The 23,379-nt window shown below is 42.3% G+C and overlaps 1 protein-coding gene across 4 annotated transcripts in view; it reads right to left on the bottom strand.

Annotated features, from left to right (window-relative positions):
* Window positions 1-7,413: 7,413 nt before the first annotated feature.
* Window positions 7,414-23,379, bottom strand: part of LOC148026262 (ATP-dependent DNA helicase Q-like 2) — a 128,798-nt gene continuing 112,832 nt past the window's right edge. For 3 of the 4 annotated variants that reach the window (XM_087693567.1, XM_087693568.1, XM_087693570.1), the window contains 2 exons: window positions 10,440-10,669; window positions 7,415-8,584 (listed from right to left, as the gene is read on the bottom strand). In XM_087693567.1, coding sequence (XP_087549693.1) covers window positions 8,306-8,584; window positions 10,440-10,669 — 509 coding nt within the window. In that variant the 3' untranslated portion in view covers window positions 7,415-8,305. Of the gene's footprint in view, window positions 8,585-10,439; window positions 10,670-23,379 lie in introns of all 4 variants that reach the window. The other variant, XM_087693571.1, reaches the window with a different exon arrangement.

Here is a 23,379-nt window from a genome sequence, read left to right as displayed (position 1 = left end):
TAAATGGTAAAAACTCACTAAATTGATCATCGATATCTCATAACATATACTTGGATTTAAAATTAGTTAAATTGGTGACTCACACGTATAACAATTTGATAAAATGTGTGGCTTGAATAGTCTTGGTTAGATCAATTGAAACAAAAGAGAGGTAATTTTTGAATCGACTCTATAGGGAAATTGTCTAGAATACCACTTTTCAACCTATGATGGTGTCAAACTAGCTCTCTATGGTGTTCACGAAGGGAAGACTCCATAATTGGTGGAATTATTCACAATGCTAGAGTAGGGTTTCAAGGATGTGTGCAATGTCCCTACTTTTCAAAGGTAAAAATGTTTCTTTTATAGTCAAAGTATCCATACCTATCAAAGCTTCAATTTACCTAAATAAACTTTCACAAGTCCCTAGCTTTCTAAACGAAGAGACAATATCTAAGTCATATCTTGTTTCATAAAAGGCAAAATTTAGGGTATCAATTAAAAGACTTCGAATGTTGTTATTATTTAATCTCATGAAAATAAGACATTAGCTATTGATTTATATTGTTAATTTATTCATTTCATGATAGTAATTTATTACACATGTATATGTCTAGCATTGGTCGCATTGTGCTAGGCAACTAGGCATGTAATTAATGCATTTCGTGTGTTTGGTGAGTAGATTATTAGTAGTTGTAGTAGTGCAAATGCAATATTTTTTATATTTACCAATGAAGCACTTTGGTATGCGGGCTATTATTTTGGATGCCATTGATATGTGTATTTATTTGTGCACTTACATATGAAATTATTTATTATTTTTATAACATTTATATTATGGCATTAGAGCAAGTCAATTCTTTTTTGTAAGATTAGAGACATGTTTTAGGCTTTATTAGCAAAAGCAAATTGTTTAAGCAAGGATAGCAAAAATCCCAAAAGAATTATTTTCATGTTTTTTTATCACATAAAATAAAGAAATACAAATCATTGAATGCTCATGCACGAGGAAAGTTGTACCCATTCTCTTGTCATGCACTCGTCTCTCTTATTCCCTTATTTAGTGCAGATGGATAGCATTGGTATCAAGGTACAAGGTGATTAGGCAAACCATCAATTTCACATGCATAGAAGACTTGATCATTATCATTAGGCATCAACCTTTTGTGTATTGAATCTTGGCATTATATAGTGGATATGGTTTAAAAAGTCACCTTCTTTGCAATTCACAATACAAATCACCAACTTAAATCACTTTGAATCATGGTTTGTAGGTGATTTTGCACCATCTACAAAACTAGCATTGGTAGTGGCTATCAATGTAAAAATACCCTACCATGGCCTCTAAACCACTTCTTAGTTTCCTCCTAACTATTGTTCACTAGCTACTATTGGATCGATGATGCAAATTTGTCTTGTTGGAAACTCACATAAAAACACAAGGGGCATTTTAAAGTTTAGACTTTTTATGGCTTACTTTTTAAGCCTTAGCTCAAGGCTTTATTTTTAAAAACTCTTACATGGCTAGTCCTACATGGATCTTGAATTGAAAACACAATGTGCACCCATGCAACAAGTCACTATTATATGAAAAATAGAAAAATGCTTCTAAAATCCATAAAATGAATCCAATTGATAATATCTTATTTTCATAGAATTAAATATCATAAAAACACTACCTTAGAAGGGTAAAGTTGTTTCTCAATCTTAATCTAGAAACTCATGAATTTCAAAATCAACTAGCCCTAAGGTCAAAATTTTAATATAGGGGCAAAATCCTCAACTCAATTGCACCTACCTACAAAATACAAAATGCCAATTTCAAATTTATGTGAGAATATTAAGCAAGAGAAACCCTAGGTTGTTAGCTTAGAATATCACTGCAAATGAGTTATAATAAGTACTTTTAATATGAAATAAAAACTAAAATTATCTATGAGATCATAAGCTAGACAAACCTTGGGTTTTGACCAATCAAAATGTGATTATTAGACATAAATGAATTAGAAAACCTTGCTAAAATGGTTATTTGATATCTCACAAGATATACATATATACCAATCCAATAATTTGATAAAATGTATAGCTTAAAATAGTCTCATTAGATCATTTAGCACAAAAGGAGTTAGCATTTAAATATACTCTTGGAGAAACTATCTACAAGATCACTTTACAATATTTGACAGTGATAAAAGGTTTCTTTGCGGCATTCGTAAAGAGAAAACCATTATGCAAATGATATCTCTCTTATTGTGAGTTGCATGATCTAAAACCTAGAGGAGTCACTTATTAGTTGAACAAAACTCAAGTCCATGCATAACACCATCTAGTCCCCCCTTGGGAAATGGTAGACTTAGATAGGTATGAAAATTCCAATCCTACTAGTCCCCCCTTGGGAAATTGTAAACTTAGATAGGTATGAAAATTCCAATCCTACTTCATAATAAAAGTGCGAGATGGTCAACCATAACAATTGTCCAATGCCACCAAAGAAGAGTTACTTCACAACCAATCAAAAGTGACAGTGGACTAACACCACCTATAAGAAATCATCTATACAATGTGTGTTTAAAGGATATTAATAAATACCTTTTTTTTACATGCTATAAGGCCTTAAAATGATCCCTTTTACTTTACTAAACTTATGATTTTTTTTTCAAATTGTGATTAAAAGCCCCTTTTGTAAATATAATCCTATAAATTTTACTAAATGTAATACCCTTTCTTTTGAACTCACATGGTATTTTACATGTTCTATAACGTGGACTCTCGAGGACTTCACTCTAGTCCCCTAAAATGATGTTAAGCTAGTTCTATCCTACCACCTTGGGGGGTCATGTTTTAACATCTCTATCTAGTATTTAGGAAAGTTAGCCAACTTATTAGGTCCATTCAGGATAGCGGTTGTCCATATACCTCAGGCCAGTTTCCTCAATGGGTTTGTTTTCGCTATCTAATTAACTAAGGTATGCTATCACACTATTTGAACATATAAAAATAGCTTCCTTTTATTAATATGTTATACAAAGTTTGTTAACAAAATCTTCAAGCACATAATAGATACTACAAAAACTTGTAATTCATGTTTATTATATAGTTTATATAAAACCATTACTCTTGCAAGAGTGGCCAAAAATTGACCACCGAGTCTAGGATGGGACTTTCCAATCCCCCCAAAAGGTTTGATTGTATATAATCACACTCCTTCCATGGCCATAGGGAATTTATGAGCTCAAAGCCCCACTAAGCTTCCATAATACAAAGGCACTTAGCACTCAACCATTTTCCCTATCACATGCTCGAGTGATTATAAAATAAAACACCTAGCTACTACAAGAGTGTAGGATCCTCACCCTACAAGGTGAGTTTATTGGGTATTCCACAAGATGCTAATGTACATTCGTGTGGAAATTCCAACACCACTATAACATCTTTTCCATCCAACTATCATAAGCATGGATTTGTAGTATGTAATAACTATCCATATTTAGAATGCAAAGATCGTCACACAAAACATTGCTTTTTAAACTCTTTATAACGATGCCAACATGAAACTACCCTTTCTTTTATATCGTTTTATATTCTTTAAAAGTAAATATTCATCTAAAGTTTGTTATGATATTTCTCAAGTTTTATCAAGTTAATTTCAACTAGTATAATATTTAGAGCCAAAATACCAAGTCTACGTGCATTTTAAGCACCCATGTGGGTTTATTGCTATATTCTTTTTGCTAATATACATATGACGATGTGTATAATTTAAAGATGGAAAAATGAGAAATTAAAGTGATATTTGATGTAAAATTATTTGACCATAATTCATCCTAATATGTTCATCCTCACTCGACCACCATCAGTCATTGCATGGAACCATCGTGACTTTGGGCAACGTGCAATCATTGTTGTCCTAGGTTGTGTGAATTCTATGGCCTCTTTGGGTTACACTTTAGCCTTAGGATGCACCTTAGCTTCAACAATGGGCTTGATGATGGGAGCATAAACATTTTCCCTACATCTCTTTGGGACTATTGAAATAGTCTTCAGGATGTGACTTATAGGTATAGGTGTGAATGGTCTCCGAACTTAGGAATCCTATTTCTCCAGGCATGGTAGAGGCACAAAAGCATGATTGAATTTTTCAAAGTTAATCTAGAGTCATTTCAGTATTAAATCACCTAATGGGGTTCGTAGGCAAATACATGGGGCTTAAGTAAGTGGTTTGTAGCGTGGAATAGGTGTAAACATGCTTGAGGACTAATTTAGCATGAGATGCTTAGTTGATATGAAAGGTTAAATAGCCAAAAAGAGGACACCATGTTTCAAGATGCTTGAGGATGCTATGCGTGATCATTCTACCTCGTCATGAATGGCTAATACCATAGGAATCCTTCCAATCTCAACGTCTTATACCTTTGAGGGTTCATCCTATCTCATAGTTTGGAGAATCCATAGTTTCTTTCTTAAAATGGATGCTTTGTATAGATGTTTTTTTTTTTTGGGGGGGGGGGGGGGCAAGGGGGTAGGCAACATGCTTTTTTTTGGCTCTTTATAATCACCCAAAAGCTATACTTGAAATTTTTTTCCACTTGCATTTTATTTTTCCTTGTCCCATTGTTTTTATGCACAAAAAACGCTTTTCTTTCTATTTCTTGCAATTAGACCTAGTGCACTCTTGGTGTCAGATTTACATGTTATAAAATTACAGAGTGACTAATTTTTTGAGAGGAGCATATGTAATTGGAATTTTTATTTTTAATGTTAAATGAACCATTTAAAAATGTTTAGAATTTCTCATATTTGAACGGTACAAGTTAAATTTAATTAATCATGCTTGTGTCGAACAACATGGACATATGCTTCATCTTAACACCGTTAAATAAATTTTACACATTAATATAATTGATTTGAAATCCTCACCATTTTATTAATAGCAGCTATGTAATGGAGACATTACATTCTCTCTTCCTTGTTGGAGAAATTGGAATGTTCTCATCTCAATAGAAACTAAGGGTATTCTTTCAAAAGAGTAGCCTCCTCAACCCAAGTTACATCTTTTTCAAGATAATCCTTCCATAATGGAAGATATTCTCTTAGGATTCAACTCCTCATATACTATTCTCTTGTCTCAAGGATTCTTTCTATGACACTGCTACTTACTTGGAATGGGGTAAGGAGAAATTTAGGGTATTTGTAGGTGCAATGAAGGTTCTTTGTGGAGCCTCAAGGGCTATTATCATTCGACACAAATCCTATGCATTTTCGGTTTTCTGACATTGAGCAGTCCAATTGGAGGCCATGAGATTTTTATGTGGGTTCCTTATGGTACTTCAATGAGGTATCTTGGTTTTCATATGGGTATTGATATCATATTCCAAGAGAAACAACTAGCACCTTTACTTTTGAACATAAGGAAGACGCTATTATATTGGAGCACTACAAATTATATGATTAGCATGGAGGATGGTAATGGCCAACTAGGTCCAACTAGCTACCATGTGGTATATTACCCATTACTAAGATTTCTCCAAGTCATGCATTGGACAAATGAAGCATCTCATCAAGAACTTCATTTTATTAGCTAGAGATGGTAGTCTTGTGAGGACTAAGGCAGCTTGGGATGTCATTATTTAGTCCACATGTAGGGGTAGTTTGAAGATCATTCACCTAGACAATTAGAGGAGACTGCTAATGGTGCAGCTTATTATGAGAATCATTCTTTTGGGCTAGGAGCCATGGAAAAAGTTATTGTTGTGGAGATTAGAGACTATTGTTTCTATTCATGGAGAGCCTAGCTAAGCATCCATTCGATTTGAAGAAGGCTTTAAGGTCAGATTTACTGCATCCATTACATGGACTTGGAGATGAATATCTACAAGACTTCACCAACTTAAGGTAGTCATTATTGTAGAGAAGTTGAGGTAGGTATTAATCTTCAATCAACCACTCATGACAAAGGGTTCGGCTTTCATAGATATATTTTCCCTTGAGTTAGATGTGTGAAGCCAAAGGAAACAAATTAGACATGACATTCGGAATTGCCCTAAGTTTAAGAGGTTTCAACAAGCCTCCAAACCAATTTGCCCCTTAGTTTACTTTGGGATTCACTTTCTCTCTGCTCCTTAAAAGACAAATTCAGCCCCAAATTTGATATTGAAATTCCTGAATTTTAACTCTTGGAATTCAAGTCCTAGGCCCTCAATTCTAAGTATGCATCCGAAGGAGGCCGTTAAAACCCTAATTTCTATTGTAAATTAGGACTCAACAAAAATTGACTAAAATACATTTCTCTGATGACTCAAACCACTGGAAAATGCTGACATAATTTAAGAGATGGCTAGGGGATAAGAGAAAATACTGTAGAGAGAAATTTTAAAGTTTCATCGCGAGACACATTGAAAAGCTATTGCTGCCCTACTCAAATAGCCATGGAAGCTGTCACCTACAACTCAAGACCACCACAAAGACTACTGACCCCTCTTCTATGATGTCATCTGCACCAGAAGGACCTTGGGCTAATGTTACCTACTCTTGGAAGACTTCAAACTACTATCACATGATGTATGACTCATCCCTAGAGGCTGTAAATCACATCAGCAACCTCTCCTTGCTCTCTAACAGCCTCCTCCTCTCTCACAATGACTGGAATAGACTTTCACCAACCCCTAAAAACATTTTTTCCACGTAACTAATATCAATTTTTTGAAGATTAAAAATTTAAATTAGTTCAAAATCAAATAGTTCTTATAAACGAAAGGGAAGGAAGTAACATGTTCATGAAGAAAGGGCCATGAAAGTAAATATTTTCTTACAAGCAAAAGAGAAGCAAAAGTAGATTTTTCATGAATAAAAAAGGAAATGCAACTCATTATGAAAATGAAAGGAAATTCTCTTATTAAAAAAAAAAACATTTGCATACCCTATCTCATCACCAAACCAAGAGCATGTATACACATCCTAACCCTAAAGCCATACTTGATTAATATGGATACAAGGATATGATTTTTGAATCTAAACAACTAAGGCATCTCAAGTGATTCATGTAAGGCACCCAAGGCATCTAAGGAGCATTCTTACTTAACAACGTCTCCAAGGAGCAATAAAGCGTGGGGGGTTTCCATGGAAATAAGTTACGTGGAAATGTGTGCGTGGCTAAAAATATGCAAGGCCTTTCACAAATCTCTAGTGGATTCCTCAAGCGGCCTACTCGAATCTAATGTATCTTTCGACCTACATATCTCAAAGCTCCTGACACTTCCTATCAATTGGAGTGATGCGATCGTCTGGTCCTCTGTACTTGTCTCTCGCTTTCACTGGCGTATTTTATTTAGTAACTTACTTTAATCTACAACATATATTCACAGTATATTCTACAAGTGTATATCGCTCACTGACATTTCGATAATACAATTAACCTTTGCAATACACAACCACATTCTTGTTTTTCATGAATTCATCGAGAGCCTTCTATATCCAAATTCAAAAATGAGTTCACAACTACTTAATTCACTGTTTGACAGTCATTTAAATAATGCAACAAAATGGAAGTCCAGTGATGCCTTAGATAAACAGATCACTATCAACAACCCATGCGTGCATGATTTTTGGAAACCCCAAATTTGTAGAATCCGCGCATGTCCCGGTGGTTTCTCACTTTCTACACTCTGGCGGATGTTGGCATGATTGGACTGTCCGTAATGCTCTCATTTTCTATTCTCGTTCCGGCATGCATAGCGATATCGATTGTTTGCGAGGTCTCCTTGAATGGTCGCTGAGCAGCATTGAGTATGCGGGGATCATCTAGCTCCCTAGCATGCTGCCATCACTGTGTGACATGTAGTAGTCATGTCATTCAAAAGGCTCGATAATTTAAAGGCACTTCCTTTTCACTGTGGGTTTTTAGAAGCTTTGGATATCCATTTGAAAATGTGAGGACCGATACTTTCCAAAAATCAAAATTTCACCACGGAAACTATGAGCATGGGAGGAATGTCCATCAATCAAGATAGACTGGCTTGACAATATCTTGACACTTAATCAGTCCCCCTTGAGATGCCCCAAACATTTGAATAGGGCAGACTACTTATAACCAACAACAAACCTTCACCCAAAAGGCATTTTGCTATTTTAGCTTAGCCTTCTCTTCTCACATATCAGGAAAAGGTCATCACCTCCTTAAGGCTGTTGAACTGTATAACAGCTTCCCATTGACTAGAGCCCTCTCGAGCATCCTGTGTCAACAACTCAGACTGAGCAATCAACGCTTGTGCTCACCAAATGCACACTTCATCAAATATCCTTCCATCATTAGCCCATCAGGCCTTATCCTCTAGGGATCATCCCCATCACTGTCTGTATCCTGTATGCATATGAATTCATCCAGTTTCCTCTTTTTGTTGGCTTTCTGCCGCTTCTGACTTGCAGCACTAATGCCAGCACTCTCATCACGTCTTACTTCTGAGCTCTGAGTCAAAGTTGAGCCTTTTGGTGAAACCCAGCTCCCGGCCTTTACTTGGCTATCTGGATCTTTGGTTGTGTAGGTCCTAATTGTCTCCAGAATTTCTTTCCCAAACTGTTCTGCTTTTCTTTTTCCTAACAACTCTTGTGTCTGCCAAAAAAAGATGTTCGTAAGTATTAGACCTTAAAAATGCTAGTCTGAAACAAACGTGTTAAACCAAGGTATTTTCTTGCTTCACAGCAAGCAAATGCAGATTACATGGTGCACGATGAGACTCAGTTTCAACAAAGCAAGCAAAGATACACAATTTTCAGGGTGAATAAACAAATTTGAATGCTTCACAACTGTGCATTGATCACTGCAGCTGCTACGAGCTACCTACATTGCTACAGAAATTTGGCCGAGTTTACATGGCAGGAAACTTGCCCACTTTCCACGTGGCCACGTGGCTAAAAGTTGATGCCTGTGGTGCCTGTCAGATGTGGTCTGGTTTGGATATCATTGGGGCAGACATCTGAGATGCATGGAGTCTGGTCATACTGAATGTACTATCATGCATTGGCAACGAAATTCACTCTTAGTGACAAACACAACCATGGACAGTTTTGCTTGTAAACTATATCCTGTGTGATCACTACAGCACATGGGTATTGGAAGCTGGGATTATATTGAAGAAGTTCAAAATGATAATTCTGGGCTGTCTTTGAAACAAAGTTATTGAATTACACAAACAGGGTATTACCAAATCCGAGTGAAACACTCCCCTCATCTGCTGGTGATGCATGCTCCTCTTCTCAGCCCCCAATGTTTCCTTCCATCCTGCTTCAACTGACAGCTCAGTTTCCCACATTGCCTTCAGTAGCAAACACGCAGCAGTTCCTTGTTAAAACTATCCCAAACAATATAACTGGTCCCTCATTTCTACCTAAGGACTCCCTTGTAGCCCCCACCATTTCTTTTCTAGCAAAGATGTTTCCTGGAGTCCTGTTCTCCTCCCTGAGTTGAGTTGCAGATCCACAACAGGATATCCAGCTTGAAGGTGACTTGCCTAGGATGTCGGATCATCAAGGAAGGTGACTTGCCTAGGATGTAGGATCGTCAAGGAATGTCCACCTTTTTGCCTTCTCAAAGACGAAATTCAGGGACGTGCTCTGAAGTGTCAATGGTCCCTTTGGGAAGAACTCTTGGTCAAGACTTGGAGCACATGCTTCTTAAAACGATAGGAAATCCTGCTACAATGAATTGTGCTTGTCAATGGAAGAAATCAGGTCAAAGATCTCTTGTAATGGTTGCCGTAAGCTGACTGGTCTCAGGCTTGTCCTAATGGCTCAACTTGGTCCTGGAACCCTTAGACTTTCATAGGAAATCTGTGTGCCAATTCACCACAATTGAAGGGTAGGCTGTAGAATTGGGTCTGAGGGGATAATAGCACTGGGAGAATATTCTCAGCTCTCTCAGTCCATACCTCATGGATGTCTTCAAAACTAAACAGAGGTTCCCTTTTATGAAAGGCATGTCACCAAAGTGCCCATCTTGCAGTATCAACACAAAACAAAACAGGATCAAATAAAAGCCATGTGAGACCAAAACATGAGTTTTGATGATCTTGTATAGATGCTAGACACAAGATGCAATCTCACCATGCTCTAATGGCTGCCAAGCTGATGCTAGATTTCCAGACAGAAATGTTTTGACCCTAAGATCCTAGGTTTGGGCTTTCCAGACAGAAATGTTTCCACCCCAGGATCCTAGGTTAGGACACTGCAGCCCAAAATGCAAGCATGCACCACTTCAAATGAACGCTAGAATCAAAACACAGTATCAAAATGCAGCATTTGTGGCAATTAATAACTCATACAAGATGACATACACGACTTCACATGAATGCTAGAATCAAAACACAGTATCAAAATGCAGCCTTCGTGGCAAGCAATAACTCGTGCAACATGACATACACCACTCCAGAAGCATAAAATGTAACACATTTAAAAATATTCAAACTTACTTGAGCTATTGAAGAAGGCTTTTGTACACACAACTGTGCAATCTGTTGAGAGGATAGAATCGCATAAGGGTAGACTTCATTATATCTTTGTGCCAAGTCCTCAAGTAAACTGTCGAGTACCCGTGCCAGACCGGAATCAAGAATATCCTGCAATGCTTTTCCTACATGAATCCTATTTGATTTGTTGGCTTGTACTTCTTGTTTTAATTCGAGTGTAACCTTTCTTTTTCCTGTGACATGAGAACATGATCAGTGTATAGTGCAGATGTGATGATTATGACTAAGGTGCTATTTAATAGAGTTCCCTTTCACATGATTTTTAAGCGAGTGTAAGTCCTGTGAATGGAATTTTGTAATGTTTTTACTTCATGATGACCATCACTGATGGCCATTTTTCAATGGAATTTCCTCTCTTGGAATAAACAAACACTAAACTTTCAAACCCAGAAACATTCACTCTTGATCTAGATCAAATATACACAAAATGTCACACTCACTGATTATTTCTATCATGAAGGTTCCAACCCCACTGCTTTTTTCGTCTGGAGGAGACATGGCTGAACATGCTCAGATGCTGTACATACAAAGAGAATTCATGAAGGTTCCATTTTCCTATTTGTAGGAGGCTTCAACCCATACACCTCAGATGTCGACCTGCCACCACGCCCCCCGCGACCCACCCATTTTGCCCGCCTGTCCCTCCCCGCGGCGCGCTGTGCCTCTCCCCCCACCAGACCTCTCGCCATCGAGCTGCCTGCCCCCCGCGCTGCCCCACGCCCGTTTCAACACCCCCCCCCCCCCCCCCCCGGCCCGCCCTGGTTCCGTCCCCATGCTGTCTTCCCCCACCCTGCGGCTTCTGTCTGCCGCTCAAGGCCCACCACCCTCTGTGCCCCCCCAATCCGACGCCCCAGCGCCACCCACACCCCCGTGCTGTCCCCCGTCTCCTTCACCCTGCAGCTCCATAACCCTCACCCACGCGGCTCCAGTCTGACGACATCATTCCTGGCACCCAGTGCCTCCATCATCGTCAGAAAACAGAAACCACCCCCCCACCCCCTCGTTGCTCCCTCCATTTGCAGCAACACTTTCCCCCCGGCAATTCAACAGTGTGATTGGCACGTTCTTAGTAGGGATGTGCAATGGAAACCTCTGGTCAGACGCTGGCACATTCTGCAAGTGCCCCCCAGTCAAACATCTTGCGCGCTGTCCTCTCTGAGGAACGGCTCTTAGCAGTCCATGCCACAAAACTGGAGCTAAAAGAAACAGCGATCTTCAGTCAGTCGTAGGACACTCCCCATCTAGGGCCCAGCTTTGGGATTGGCTTCACTCCACACCGCGCATTGGCACTGCGTAGATCGTGGAGGTGGTTCTCATGGGGCAAGGGGGTACGACTCACCTTGGCAGACCCAGCCCGTGAGCTAGTGGCCAGTTCACCCTATGCTTCCACGAAGGGGGTCATCTACATGGTTCGCTGCTACAATGGCTTCACAGTGGAGGCATTCACGCTCCACAACAGGTTCCTCAAACATCCGGTCACCCTACTCCTCCCTGGACTGGCGGTAGAGTATCGCCAGCTAGTGAAGGACTTCGGACGGCTCTTCGGCACTATCCTTCCCGCCTCCTTTGCGGACACAATGACAGCAACAGGAGTCTCGAAGGTACGGGTGGTAGTGAAAGAGACAAAGAATATACCACAGTTTTTGGAGATTGAGGCAAGTGGACACTCCTTCAGCAACATGTTATTGTGACTGGGCAGCCAGGACAATGCCTACATTGCCATGAGTTTGGGCATCAGGTAGTAGACTGTACGTGCTTCGGAGCCAAGGTGGCTTCGCTGACAAGTCCACAAGTGGATGTGGACGGCTTCACACGGGTCCAGAGACGATAGAGAGGGAGACGGCAGGGGGGGCCGCAGTCAACCCCTCAGACACAACCACGGCAGCAGGGAGCAAAAGGGCGAGCGCCCCTCCACTACAGAACACTACGCGACCACCCCTTCCTTGCCCCACCTAACATGACCACAAGCCTACACATCCACCTCCCACAGAGGCATCACACGCCACCTCCCGCAGAGACACAAATGCTGTCCAAAATGCACATGCTGAAAACTGAAATGTAGAAAGTGATAGATGCTTGCAAATCTAAAATCTTAGAATTGAGGGAAGAATTAAATACATTTAAGAAAAAAAAAAGTGCGCGAGAAGAACTCAAAAAAGAGAAAGAGACTTTGAAGGCGTGTGAAAGGGAGATTCACTCATGGAAAGAAGTGACAAAGACAACCCAGCCAAAGGGGGAGACCGGTTGGAGCTATCCCAGTGGAGACCGATCACCTTACTATCAGTGGCCTATAAGGCACTGGCAAAGAGGATTGGTAGGTGACTCCGCCTTGTGCTTCCAGACATCATTCATGACACACAGACAAGCTTTGTCTAGGATAGGAGCATCCTAGATAATGTCTTCACCTTCTTTGCGGCGACAGAGTGGGCCCAGCACAGTGGTCAACGACTGGCTGTACTACTCTTGGACTTCGAGAAAGACTATGATAGGGTGGACTGGGACATCTTAGAGGGCGCCATGGTGAGGTTGGACTTTCCCCAGGCATGGATCTACGGGGTCTCCGCACTTTACAGATCAGCTATCAGCAGGGTCCTCATAGGTGGCAGGAGAGGGGAGGAGTTTCGGCTGGAGAGATCGGTTTAAGGCTGCCTCCTTGCCCAGTACCTATTCTTACTCTTTGCAGGGGCAATGTCTCACTTCCTCATGTCACGTGTGAGTGGGTTATGCGGCCTCCTACTTCCATTGAGAGAGGAGACGGAGCTGTTAGACTCAAAGTATACAGAGGATACAACACTCTGAATAGAGGACGATGAGTTGATGTCACGAGGACGTGAAAATTTCATGCTTTGCTTATGTTTAATTGACATTTGATTAAAGGATTAATCAAATGTGCAATTAAAAGATGCACATGTGTTGCACATGTGAGGTGCAAGCTACTTTCTCACAGTTGAAGACCGAAGAACCTTGTGAAAAATATGGATGTCAAAGGCAAAAGTTGTAACAAGTTACACTTGTTAGATTCTAGGTGAATTTTGGTGTTAGTTTGCCCCTAGGACCATTAATTGGCCATTAAGTGTCAATGGTGACACTAGGGACTAGGCATTAATTAATGGATTAATGCTTGTCCAAGGGTAAATTAATGCATGGGACCACTTTGGGTTGCAAATAGCCTAGCCAATTAATTTTTGGATAGGCAATGTCAATTTTCTGGGAATGGATTAAGGGCTGAATTAATTCTCAGAATTAATTAATTCTGAAAATTAATTAAATGACTGAAAATTGCTGAAAATAGATTAAGAAAGCTGCCACTTGGCAAAACTTTCCCATGCAAGTGGGGGAAAGGCTAAATAGGGCTGAAGGGAGAGGGAAATCTCGTTTTTTCATTTTGGAGCTGTTGGAAAGATGTGTTGGACTGTTGCTGCCAGCTTTTGGGGCCAATTCCCAGCCATTGGAGACCATTTTGGTGATGGAGATTGCATATTCTTGACCTTGGGAAGCTGACAATTGCTGTTGATGCACTTTCTCCTGAAGATCACAGTCTCAGATGCTCCTATTGTTGTTGGTGCATCCGTTTGGGGCTGGTACAGCAGGGCAGCAACTGATTTTGATCACTTCTTCGCGACAAATCTCAAAATTTTCTCTCTCTATAGCATTTTCTCATTTCCTTCAGCCTATGCTCAGCCATTCTCAGCAATTCTCAGCCATTTGAAGGAGATCTCAGCCATTTTTGGTGGGCTGATCTGCAATTTCTGCAGTACACCCTAATTCACAGCAGAAATTAGGGTTTAGCAGCCACCTTGGGATCCGTGCCAGAGATTGAAGGCTCAAGGGACAGAAATCAGTAGTTGATAATTGAAGATTATCAAGGGATTTCAAGAGCCAGCCCATCCCGAATTGATTTGGGGCAGCATTTGGCCAGCCAAGGGTCAAATTGGAGAAGAAGTCCTGGGTGAAACAAGGGGCAAATGACCCACAAGGATTGCTGGACATTTATGACAGTAAGAGCAATTGGTTAGCAGGAGGAGATTGAAGAATCTCAAGTTGTACTCCTTCCAATTGAATCAAAGCTAAAGAAATACCACAAGGGGCGCCAATTTTGGGGCCAACAGGGTGTCTACTGTCCAAAAATGCTATGGTAAAGTGTGCGTATTTCATTTTATGTGCATTTATTTATTGCTGTAATTAACTCTTAAATCAGGTTATCACCAACCATTCCAAGAAGGAAGGCTGGTTTCATGGTTCCATTGCCGGGATACATCAAATCTCTTGATTTGGTGGGCCCGAGGCACCTAATTGCAAGCCAAAGCTTTGTGCTAGTGCTAATTTTTGTGCTCAGCTGAGAAATTACAGCAACATGTCTTCATACAGTGAGATGGAATCAAGCAGTGATGATACCTCTCAGTATGGACATTCTCATGGGAATGAAGGAAATGCAATGCCTAATCTTGGACAAGGCTCTCATGATGGACAACGAGCTGAAAATGTTACTGTTGGGCAAGATGCAAGGCCTTCAAGCCGTCATGAGGTAGATGGCTAGCAAAGTGAAGAGGAATTTGATGACCACTTCAAGAATCGGATGAGGACAACAGCAAATCTCTTTGCTGAATTGGCAAAGGATCCTCAATTCACCCGATTTTTGAATGCTCCGAAGAAGGATAGTAAGGGCAAGAAAAAGAAGTCAACTTCTACACCTTCGGGATAGCAAGGTGCACTGAAGGTAGTGCCAAATCCTTCACTTGAAGCTCCTAAGGAGGCCAATGAAGCTAAATAGTTGGTACCTATGGGGCAAGGAATGCAAATGCAAGGCCATTATGGAAGTGCCAATCCAATGGATTTTGGACAGCCGGGCATACATGCTATGATGGGGCAACCGAGATACTTTGGTGATAGTACGATTTTTCATGCAATGGTTGGCCAAGGGCCGCATACGGGAATGCATGGCACAAATCCCTATGGTATGCAGCAGCCAATGCATGGTGTGCAAGGCCCATTGTTTCCAGGTATGGCTGGAAATGTGCAAAACCCTATGTATGGTAGCATTGGCTTGATGCTTGGGGCACAAAGTGGAATGTTTGGCAATGCATCTGCACCCCCAAATGCTTATGGGGCTCAAGGAATGATTGCTGATCATCCAAATGCTTCATTTGGGCTTGGTCATGATGTAAATACAACAAATGCACCCTTTTTGCAGCAGCCAATGTATGACAACTTAACTCCCAAAGGGGAAGCAAAAGACTATGATGAGGGTGGAAAAGCAGTGAAGTTTGAGTCCTTCAGTGGTGCACAAGATAGGCTGAAAGCTTTGACCTTCATTCAACAGTGTGATGCAGCCTATTCAGGGGCAAACTTCACCGAATCCTCTAAGATTCGAAAGGTAGCCACTTTCTTGAAGGGGAATGCATTGCACTGGTGGTCCACGCTCTTGATGCAAGGTTGAGCACTGTCAACATGGGTACAATTCAAGCAAATGTTTGCATCGAATTGGTTGACTAGTACCTTTGAGGTGGACATCATGACAGCTTGGAACAAGCTTGATGCAAAGGAATGCAAGAATTTAGAGCAATACAATAAGAAGTTTTGGGATGCATTGCTGCCCGTCACTTCTTATCGTGCCGTACCCCTTCATGAGCAAGTGGAAAAATATGTATGTGGGCTACCCAAAGGAATCAGGGATTTTTGCATAAAATCCATCGTGTCTAGTATGTCTCAACTCATAGAGACTGCTGCTACAGCCGATGCTTTGCTACATGGAAAGGATTCGGGCTTCCATAAAGTGGGGAGAAGCCAAATAAAAAGTTGTTTAAGGCTGAGAAAAGGGGCATATCTGAAAACCAGCTTGAAAAGAGGCCAAAACAGCAAAGAAAGGGCTCAAAAACATTGGCACAACGCAAGGAATTGATGGCTGCAAATAAATGCTTTATTTGTGAACAGGAGGGTCATATTGCAAAGAACTGTCCCAATAGGTAGCAAGCTGCAAAATCAGAAAATCAAGGAGATCCTAAGGGTAAAAGGCCCAAAACATTAGTGGGATTGGTGCCCGATGTTGTTAGTGATCAGCCCAATGATAATGCTACTGAGTTGTGCAGAGCATGGGGCAAAATTAGGGATCAGCATGCACTGATCTTCTTTGATAATGGTGCACGAGCCAACTTCATCTCTACTAACATGGCAGCCCGTCTAGGTATCAAAGAGGATGAGATGGGAGCCATGGGGAAATTTGGAATGGCATGTAAGGGTCATGCAGAACCTGTCACACCACTCATTGGAAAGCTTCGGTTGCACATACAAGGATATGTGGACAGCAAAGAGTTTTACATTGCTCCACTTGAGGGTTGTGATGTGTTGCTTGGTATGCCATGGTGCCATCGTATACATGCAGTGATTGATTTATATGCAAAAGAGATCACTATTCAACATAAGGGAAAGACACTCACACTTGATGTAAAGTTGAAAGGGGAATCTGTCCCTATTGTATCTGCAACTGCTATTTCTAAAGTAACGAAAAATCATCTTTCAGCGTATTTAGTTTTTGCTAAGGATAAGGATGATAGTCAGAATATTGGAAGTATGTCTAAATTAGAGAATGATCGCATGTCATTTCTGAAAATGTATGCTGATTGTTTCTCTCAGTCACTTCTAGGGCAGCTACCACCTGAAAGACCCGAAGATCATGACATAGACCTTATCCCTAGAAGTAACCCTCCTAATAAGCCACCCTATAGAGTCAGTGCAGCCCAACAGGAGGAGATTATGAGTCAGGTAAATGAGCTATTAGAAAAAGAGCTATTAAGCCCAACTCATCTCCTTTCTATTCTCCAGTGCTTTTGGTGCACAAAAAGTATGGTTCATGGCGTATGTGCATTGACTATCGTGCTTTGAACAAGATCGCGATAAAGAACTGCTTTCCGATCCCTTCGATCGATGATGTTATGGATAGATTGCAGGGGGCAGCAATATTCAGCCGTATAGATTTGAAAAGTGGGTATCATCAAATACGCATTAGACAGGAGGATGTGCCTAAGACAGCTTTTAGGACATCTTTTGGATTATATGAATTTCTTGTCATGCCTTTTGGACTTACGAATGCTCCTGCCACTTTTAATCGGATGATGGATCGCATCTTTCAGCCACATAGAGCATTTGTGGGTACTTTCTTTGATGACATGATTGTCTATTCAAAGAATGAGACGGAGCATAGAAAGCACTTGGACATTGTTTTCAATGACCTACGTAAGCATAGGCTGGTTATCAATGACAAGAAGAATGAATTCTTTTTGCATGAAATCCACTTCTTGGGACATATTGTATCAGCTGATGGTATTCGTATGGACCCTGCTAAGGTTGAAGCAATATGTTCATGGCCAGCTTTGAAGAATATTCATGAAATCCGTAGCTTTTTAGGTTTATGTTCTTACTATATGAAGTATGTACGCGGGCTTGCTGAAATTGCATCTCCATTGCATGCTTTGCAAAAGAAAGATGTGCCATTTAGATGGACAGGAGTGGAAATTTCAGCATTTGAAAAGTTGTAGGAAAAGATGACTTCAAATCCTGTGCTTGTGTTGCCTGATCTAAGGAAGTCATTTGTGGTTCACTGTGATGCATGTGGTAACAGCATTGGGGCTGTCCTTATGCAAGATGGCCGAGTTGTGGCTTATGAGAGCCGAATTCTCCACGGTGCACAGAGGAATTTACAAGTTTATGAGAAAGAGCTCTTGGCCGTAATTCATGCACTATCTACGTGGAAACATTATTTGTTGGGGGACTGATTTTATAGTGCAGACAGACCATCAAACTTTGAGGTACTTTCTGACGCAAACAAAGTTGTCAGAGAAGCATATGAGATAGGCAAATTTTCTCTCTATGTTTCATTTTCAGATTGTACACATTGATGGCAAAAAGAATGTTGTGGCTGATGCACTGTCACGTAAGCCACAAATTTCAGCCGTCACTATGGTTTATCACACTGAGTTGGATGCCATGAAAGAGCAATATGTTGCTGATTCTGTTAGCAGTCATGTTTGTCATGCCTTGTCATCTCCTGCCTGTGAGCCTCAGTCTGAGTCAGACGAGGACATTAGGAGCTCTGACATGTCTGTCATGTGTTATGATGGGAGAGGCTAGTCACTCTTGACTGGCTGTCTTAGGATGTGTATTTCTTTTTGGCCTCTTTTAGTGGGCAGCCACTAGCTGCCCGGCCACTTTTTGGTCACTGATATGGGGCGCCCATTTTAGGAAATTTTTAAGGTTTGCGCCCATTTTAGGGTTAGGGTTAGGGTTTGTCATTTGCCTATTTATAGGCAACCCCCCTCCCCACTTGGTCACTTGTCTTCTTGAAGATTCCGACACTCCTTCTCCCCCGTGGTGGTGCTGCCATCATCATCAGCCTGATCTGGTGCTCTCACTGACGCTGTGGGCTGCGTGCAGGGACTGATCAGTCTCCTTCCGCCTTCCCGTTTGTATTCAGCATTCATTTCAGTCAGTGCAGATTTCTCTTCCTTATTTTCTGATTTCTCTCTCTCTCCCTCCGTGTTCGTATTCCTTCTTCCGCAACGCACTCTCACATTGTATCACAGCCGAAGGAGAGTACACGGAGCTGAGTTTTACGCGGGAGAACACCCACAACTTTGCGTTTTCTAGTCAAGACGTCTCCAACAGCTGAGGCGTCACCTTCTGCACCATCTCCTTGATCAAGGCGGCCTGTTTTGGTGTCACATATTTGCGTTTGCTGCTGGCGCCTTCTCCAGTGGCTGCCACGTCATCACCAACCTCTTCTTGCTTGCGTTTTCAGCCTGGGCGGCCCTCCTCCAGCTAGGCGACACTCCTCCAGCCTGCGCCTTGCTGTTCTGGCCGTTGTTCCATCTTCAGGCGGCTCTTTTCGTGCTGGCGACCTATTTCCAGGCTGCGTTTTGAGGCAGGAGGCTGTTTTTCTGTGGTGACTGCATCGTTAGCATTTGCGTTTGACATCATCCTTGCATTGTGTGCAAGGCGGCCAGCTCAAGAGCCTTTGGTGTTTGTGTTTCGGCACCGGCAACCTTCCCTTGTTGTGTTTTGGTATTTGCAGATTGAAAGATGTCTTCTCATCAGTTTACGGGCTTTGATGACTCAGATGATGAGCTTTTGTCTCGACACTCATCTGAATGAAGGCGCGATTTCTATCACGAGGACCGTCGTCCGGAGTCTATTCCTCTTTCCCGTCCCCCTTCTATTGATGTATCTTGGCGAGTCCCTTCCAGTAGGCCGAAGATGCAGCCTTTGGTACCCCCTGTACAGGTACCTGTACTTCCTCAGCTGCCCAAAGAGGACCGGTTGGATGGCTCCAACTTTTCTCTATAGTCTTGCAAGGTGGAGTGTATCTTGGACTCCTTCGATCTTTGGGAGCTTGTTTCTATTCCTATTCCCCGGCCTAAGGTGGATCCCGCAGATGGGACATCTATGGATCGTGCAGCCTTATGGGATCGGCTTAATTCTAGAGCCAGATCTTTTCTCTTTCTGAGTTTGCAAGATTCTGTCCTTGTTCATGTTCACAGGTTGAAGACTGCAGCAGACGTGTGGAGAAAGCTCGCGTCTCTCTATCAACAGAAGACGTTTGCCCACCGGATATCTCTTGAAAAGAAGTTGCGGATGCTCGCTATTGATGATAGTCCTTCCATGAAGGACCACATCAATAGATTACAGGATATGAGGGATGAGCTTGCATCCCTCGGTCGGACGATATCTTCTGAAGACATGGCTATGATTCTTTTGACTCAGCTGCCATCACCTCGGTTTGATGTCTTCTACACCAGCCTTCTTACATCGAGGACCCGTGAGAAGCTTCTATGGGAGGAGCTATCCCCGCTTGTCTTGGAGCATGACGAGCGACTCAGAGAGGTCAGTGCTAGTGGATCCGACTCCACTAGAGCCTTTGTTGCAGGTTCGGGAGGACAGAAGAAGAAGAAGAAGTCAAAGGCTAAGAAGAAGGACAGTTCTTCAGGCTCTGACACAGATTCAGAGAGACCGAAGTGCCCGCACTGTGGGAAAGGGACACATCCCGAGGAGAAATGCTGGAAGAAGTACCCTCACCTTCGTCCGGGAGCAACGGATGGATCTACATCGGAGCCTTCTTCTACCTCTACACCAGTTGTTACCCATGAGTCAGTGTTCCTTCATATCCATGCTTTAGAGGAGGATCCTTCTTCCGTGGCTGCAGTGTCTTCTGTGCAGCCTTGGTTAGTGGACAGTGGTGCTTCGAGTCATACGACTCCCCGAGGTGATTTGTTACAGGATCTCCGTCCATCAGAGGGTTCAGTCACTGTTGGTGACCTTTTATCGGTGCCTATTAGTGGTGTTGGCACATTGCCTTTGTTTACCGACCAACCTTCGAGCTCATTTTCACAGGCCCTACATGTTCCGTATTTGGGCCTTCCCCTCCTCTCAGTTTATGGCCTTACGAGGCTTTGAGTGATCTTCACCGAGCATGCCGTTGTTATTAAGGATTCTCTTACAGGAGCTGTCTTATCTACAGGTTGGCAGGAGAGCGGGCTTTACAGGTTCCATTCCCCTTCTTTGATACAGGGTCCTCCGAGGCAGTCTATTGCTACACCCATTCCCGCTTGTGCATCTTCTATTCCACAGGTTCCTTCCCATCCCCCACCCTCTCCTCCGATGGTTCCCTCGTACCTCCCATCCCTTTCAGAGGGGGACGATCTCGGTGATGCGGCTGTGGATTCCCTGGCCCCTAGTGTTTTAGAGGGGGATTCCCAGGATCGTGAGGAGCTCCTTCAGCAACAGTCTACATCGACGGACTTCATTGACCTTGGCATTCCTCTTGCCACCCCAGGATGCGTTTCTCCCTTGGCCTTCTGCCACATCCACGATCTGAGAGGGGGTGTTAGCAGTTATGTTTGTCATGCCTTGTCATCTCCTGCCTGTGAGCCTCAGTCTGAGTCAGACGAGGACATTAGGAGCTCTGACATGTCTGTCATGTGTTATGATGGGGGAGGCTAGTCACTCTTGACTGGCTGTCTTAGGATGTGTATTTCTTTTTGGCCTCTTTTAGTGGGCAGCCACTGGCTGCCCGGCCACTTTTTGGTCACTGATATGGGGCGCCCATTTTAGGGCATTTTTAGGGTTTGCGCCCATTTTAGGGTTAGGGTTAGGGTTTGTCCTTTGCCTATTTATAGGCAGCCCCCCTCCCCACTTGGTCACTTGTCTTCTTGCAGATTCCGACACTCCTCCCCCGTGGTGGTGCTGCCATCATCATCAACCTGATCTGGTGCCCTCACTGACGCTGTGGGCTGCGTGCAGGGACTGATCAGTCTCCTTCCGCCTTCCCGTTTGTATTCAGCATTCATTTCAGTCAGTGCAGATTTCTCTTCCTTATTTTCTACTTTCTCTCTCTCTCTCCCTCCGTGTTCGTATTCCCTCTTCCGTAGCGCACTCTCACAGATTCGGACTTTGCTAATGTTTATGATCAGCTTTGCAATAGCCAAAGGCATGAGCATTTTATGCTAAGAGATGGATTTTTGTTGATGCATGGACGACTGTGTGTCACAAAGCAGTTGAGGCCTAGAGTGATCATTGAAAGTCATGCCCCTCCATATGCAGGACATAGAGGTATTGATGCCACAGTCAAGGCAGTGGAGAATTTCTTTTATTGGCCAGCTTTGAGGCATGATGTAGAGCAGTATGTTAGGGCATGCATCATATGTCAGAAGGTAAAGCATGATAGGCAAAAGATGTCGGGCTTGTTACAGCCCTTGCCTATTCCAGATAGGCCTTGGCAGAGCATTGCTATGGGCTTTATCTTTGAGCTTTCTGGGACACCTACAGGGAATGATGGGATATGGACTATTATTTGCAGGTTTAGCCAACAAGCCCATTTCATTCCGGTGGGAAAGAAGATAAAGGCTGATCATATGGCACGATTATTTATGCAACACATTTTCAAGTATCATGGTATGCCTGAGTCGATCATCAGTGATCGAGACCCTCGGATGACCAGTCTATTCTAGAAGGGGTTGTTTGAAAACATGGGTACCACGCTGAAATTCTCATCATCCTTCCATCCGCAGACAGATGGTCAGTCTGAGGAAGCAAATTCCATAGTGTTGGATCTTTTGAGATGCTATGTTTCAGACCACAAGACACAGTGGGAGCAATATTTGCCATTGGTTGAGTTTGCATACAATAATACGGTGCATAGTTCCACTGGCAAGGCTCCATTTGAGGTGGGTGAGGGTGGCAAGAAGGTTCCACCTATTTTGCACACTAAGGATAAGATCTTTGAGGCTGATCGCTTTGTGGAAAGCTTAGATGCAGCCTATGCAAAGGTAAAGTATGCACTTCAGAGATCACAGGACAAGCAAAAGCGGACAGCTGATCGCCATAGACGTACTTTGCAATTTGCAGAGGGCGATTATGTATTGCTGCATTTCGAAAAGGCAAGGCTGAAAAAGATGAAGGGAAGAGAGAGGTTGTATCCGAAGTTAAGCATGAGATACTATGGGCCATTTCAAGTGTTGGAAAAGATCAGCGATGTTGCATATCGGCTGAAATTACCTCCACATTGGCGGATACACCATGCCTTTCATATTAGTTTGTTGAGACCTTTTCGTGGTGATGTGCCAGAAGATGTATCTGCCGAAATTCAGCCAAAGGTTGAGGAACTAGATGAGATTTTGGTACCCGAGCAGATTTTGGCACATAAGGAAAGCAAGGTTAGAGGTAAAGTTTCCAGAAGATATTTGGTGAAGTTTCAAAATTATTCACCAATGGATGCAAAATGGATGGAAGAGGATGACTTGGCAGACCATCCTTAGTTGTTGCAACTTTATCTCGATACCTTTCAGTTAGAGCCAACTTTGGATCGGGCTTACTCAGGTTCAACAGAGCGGGCGTC

This window comes from Lygodium microphyllum, chromosome 14 (assembly GCF_053477565.2).
Source record: "Lygodium microphyllum isolate KBCC chromosome 14, Lygodium_microphyllum_v1.1.10, whole genome shotgun sequence".
Taxonomy (NCBI): Eukaryota; Viridiplantae; Streptophyta; class Polypodiopsida; order Schizaeales; family Lygodiaceae; genus Lygodium; species Lygodium microphyllum.
Note: the sequence above shows the minus strand (reverse complement) of the source record. Positions and strands in the feature narration are given on the sequence as shown.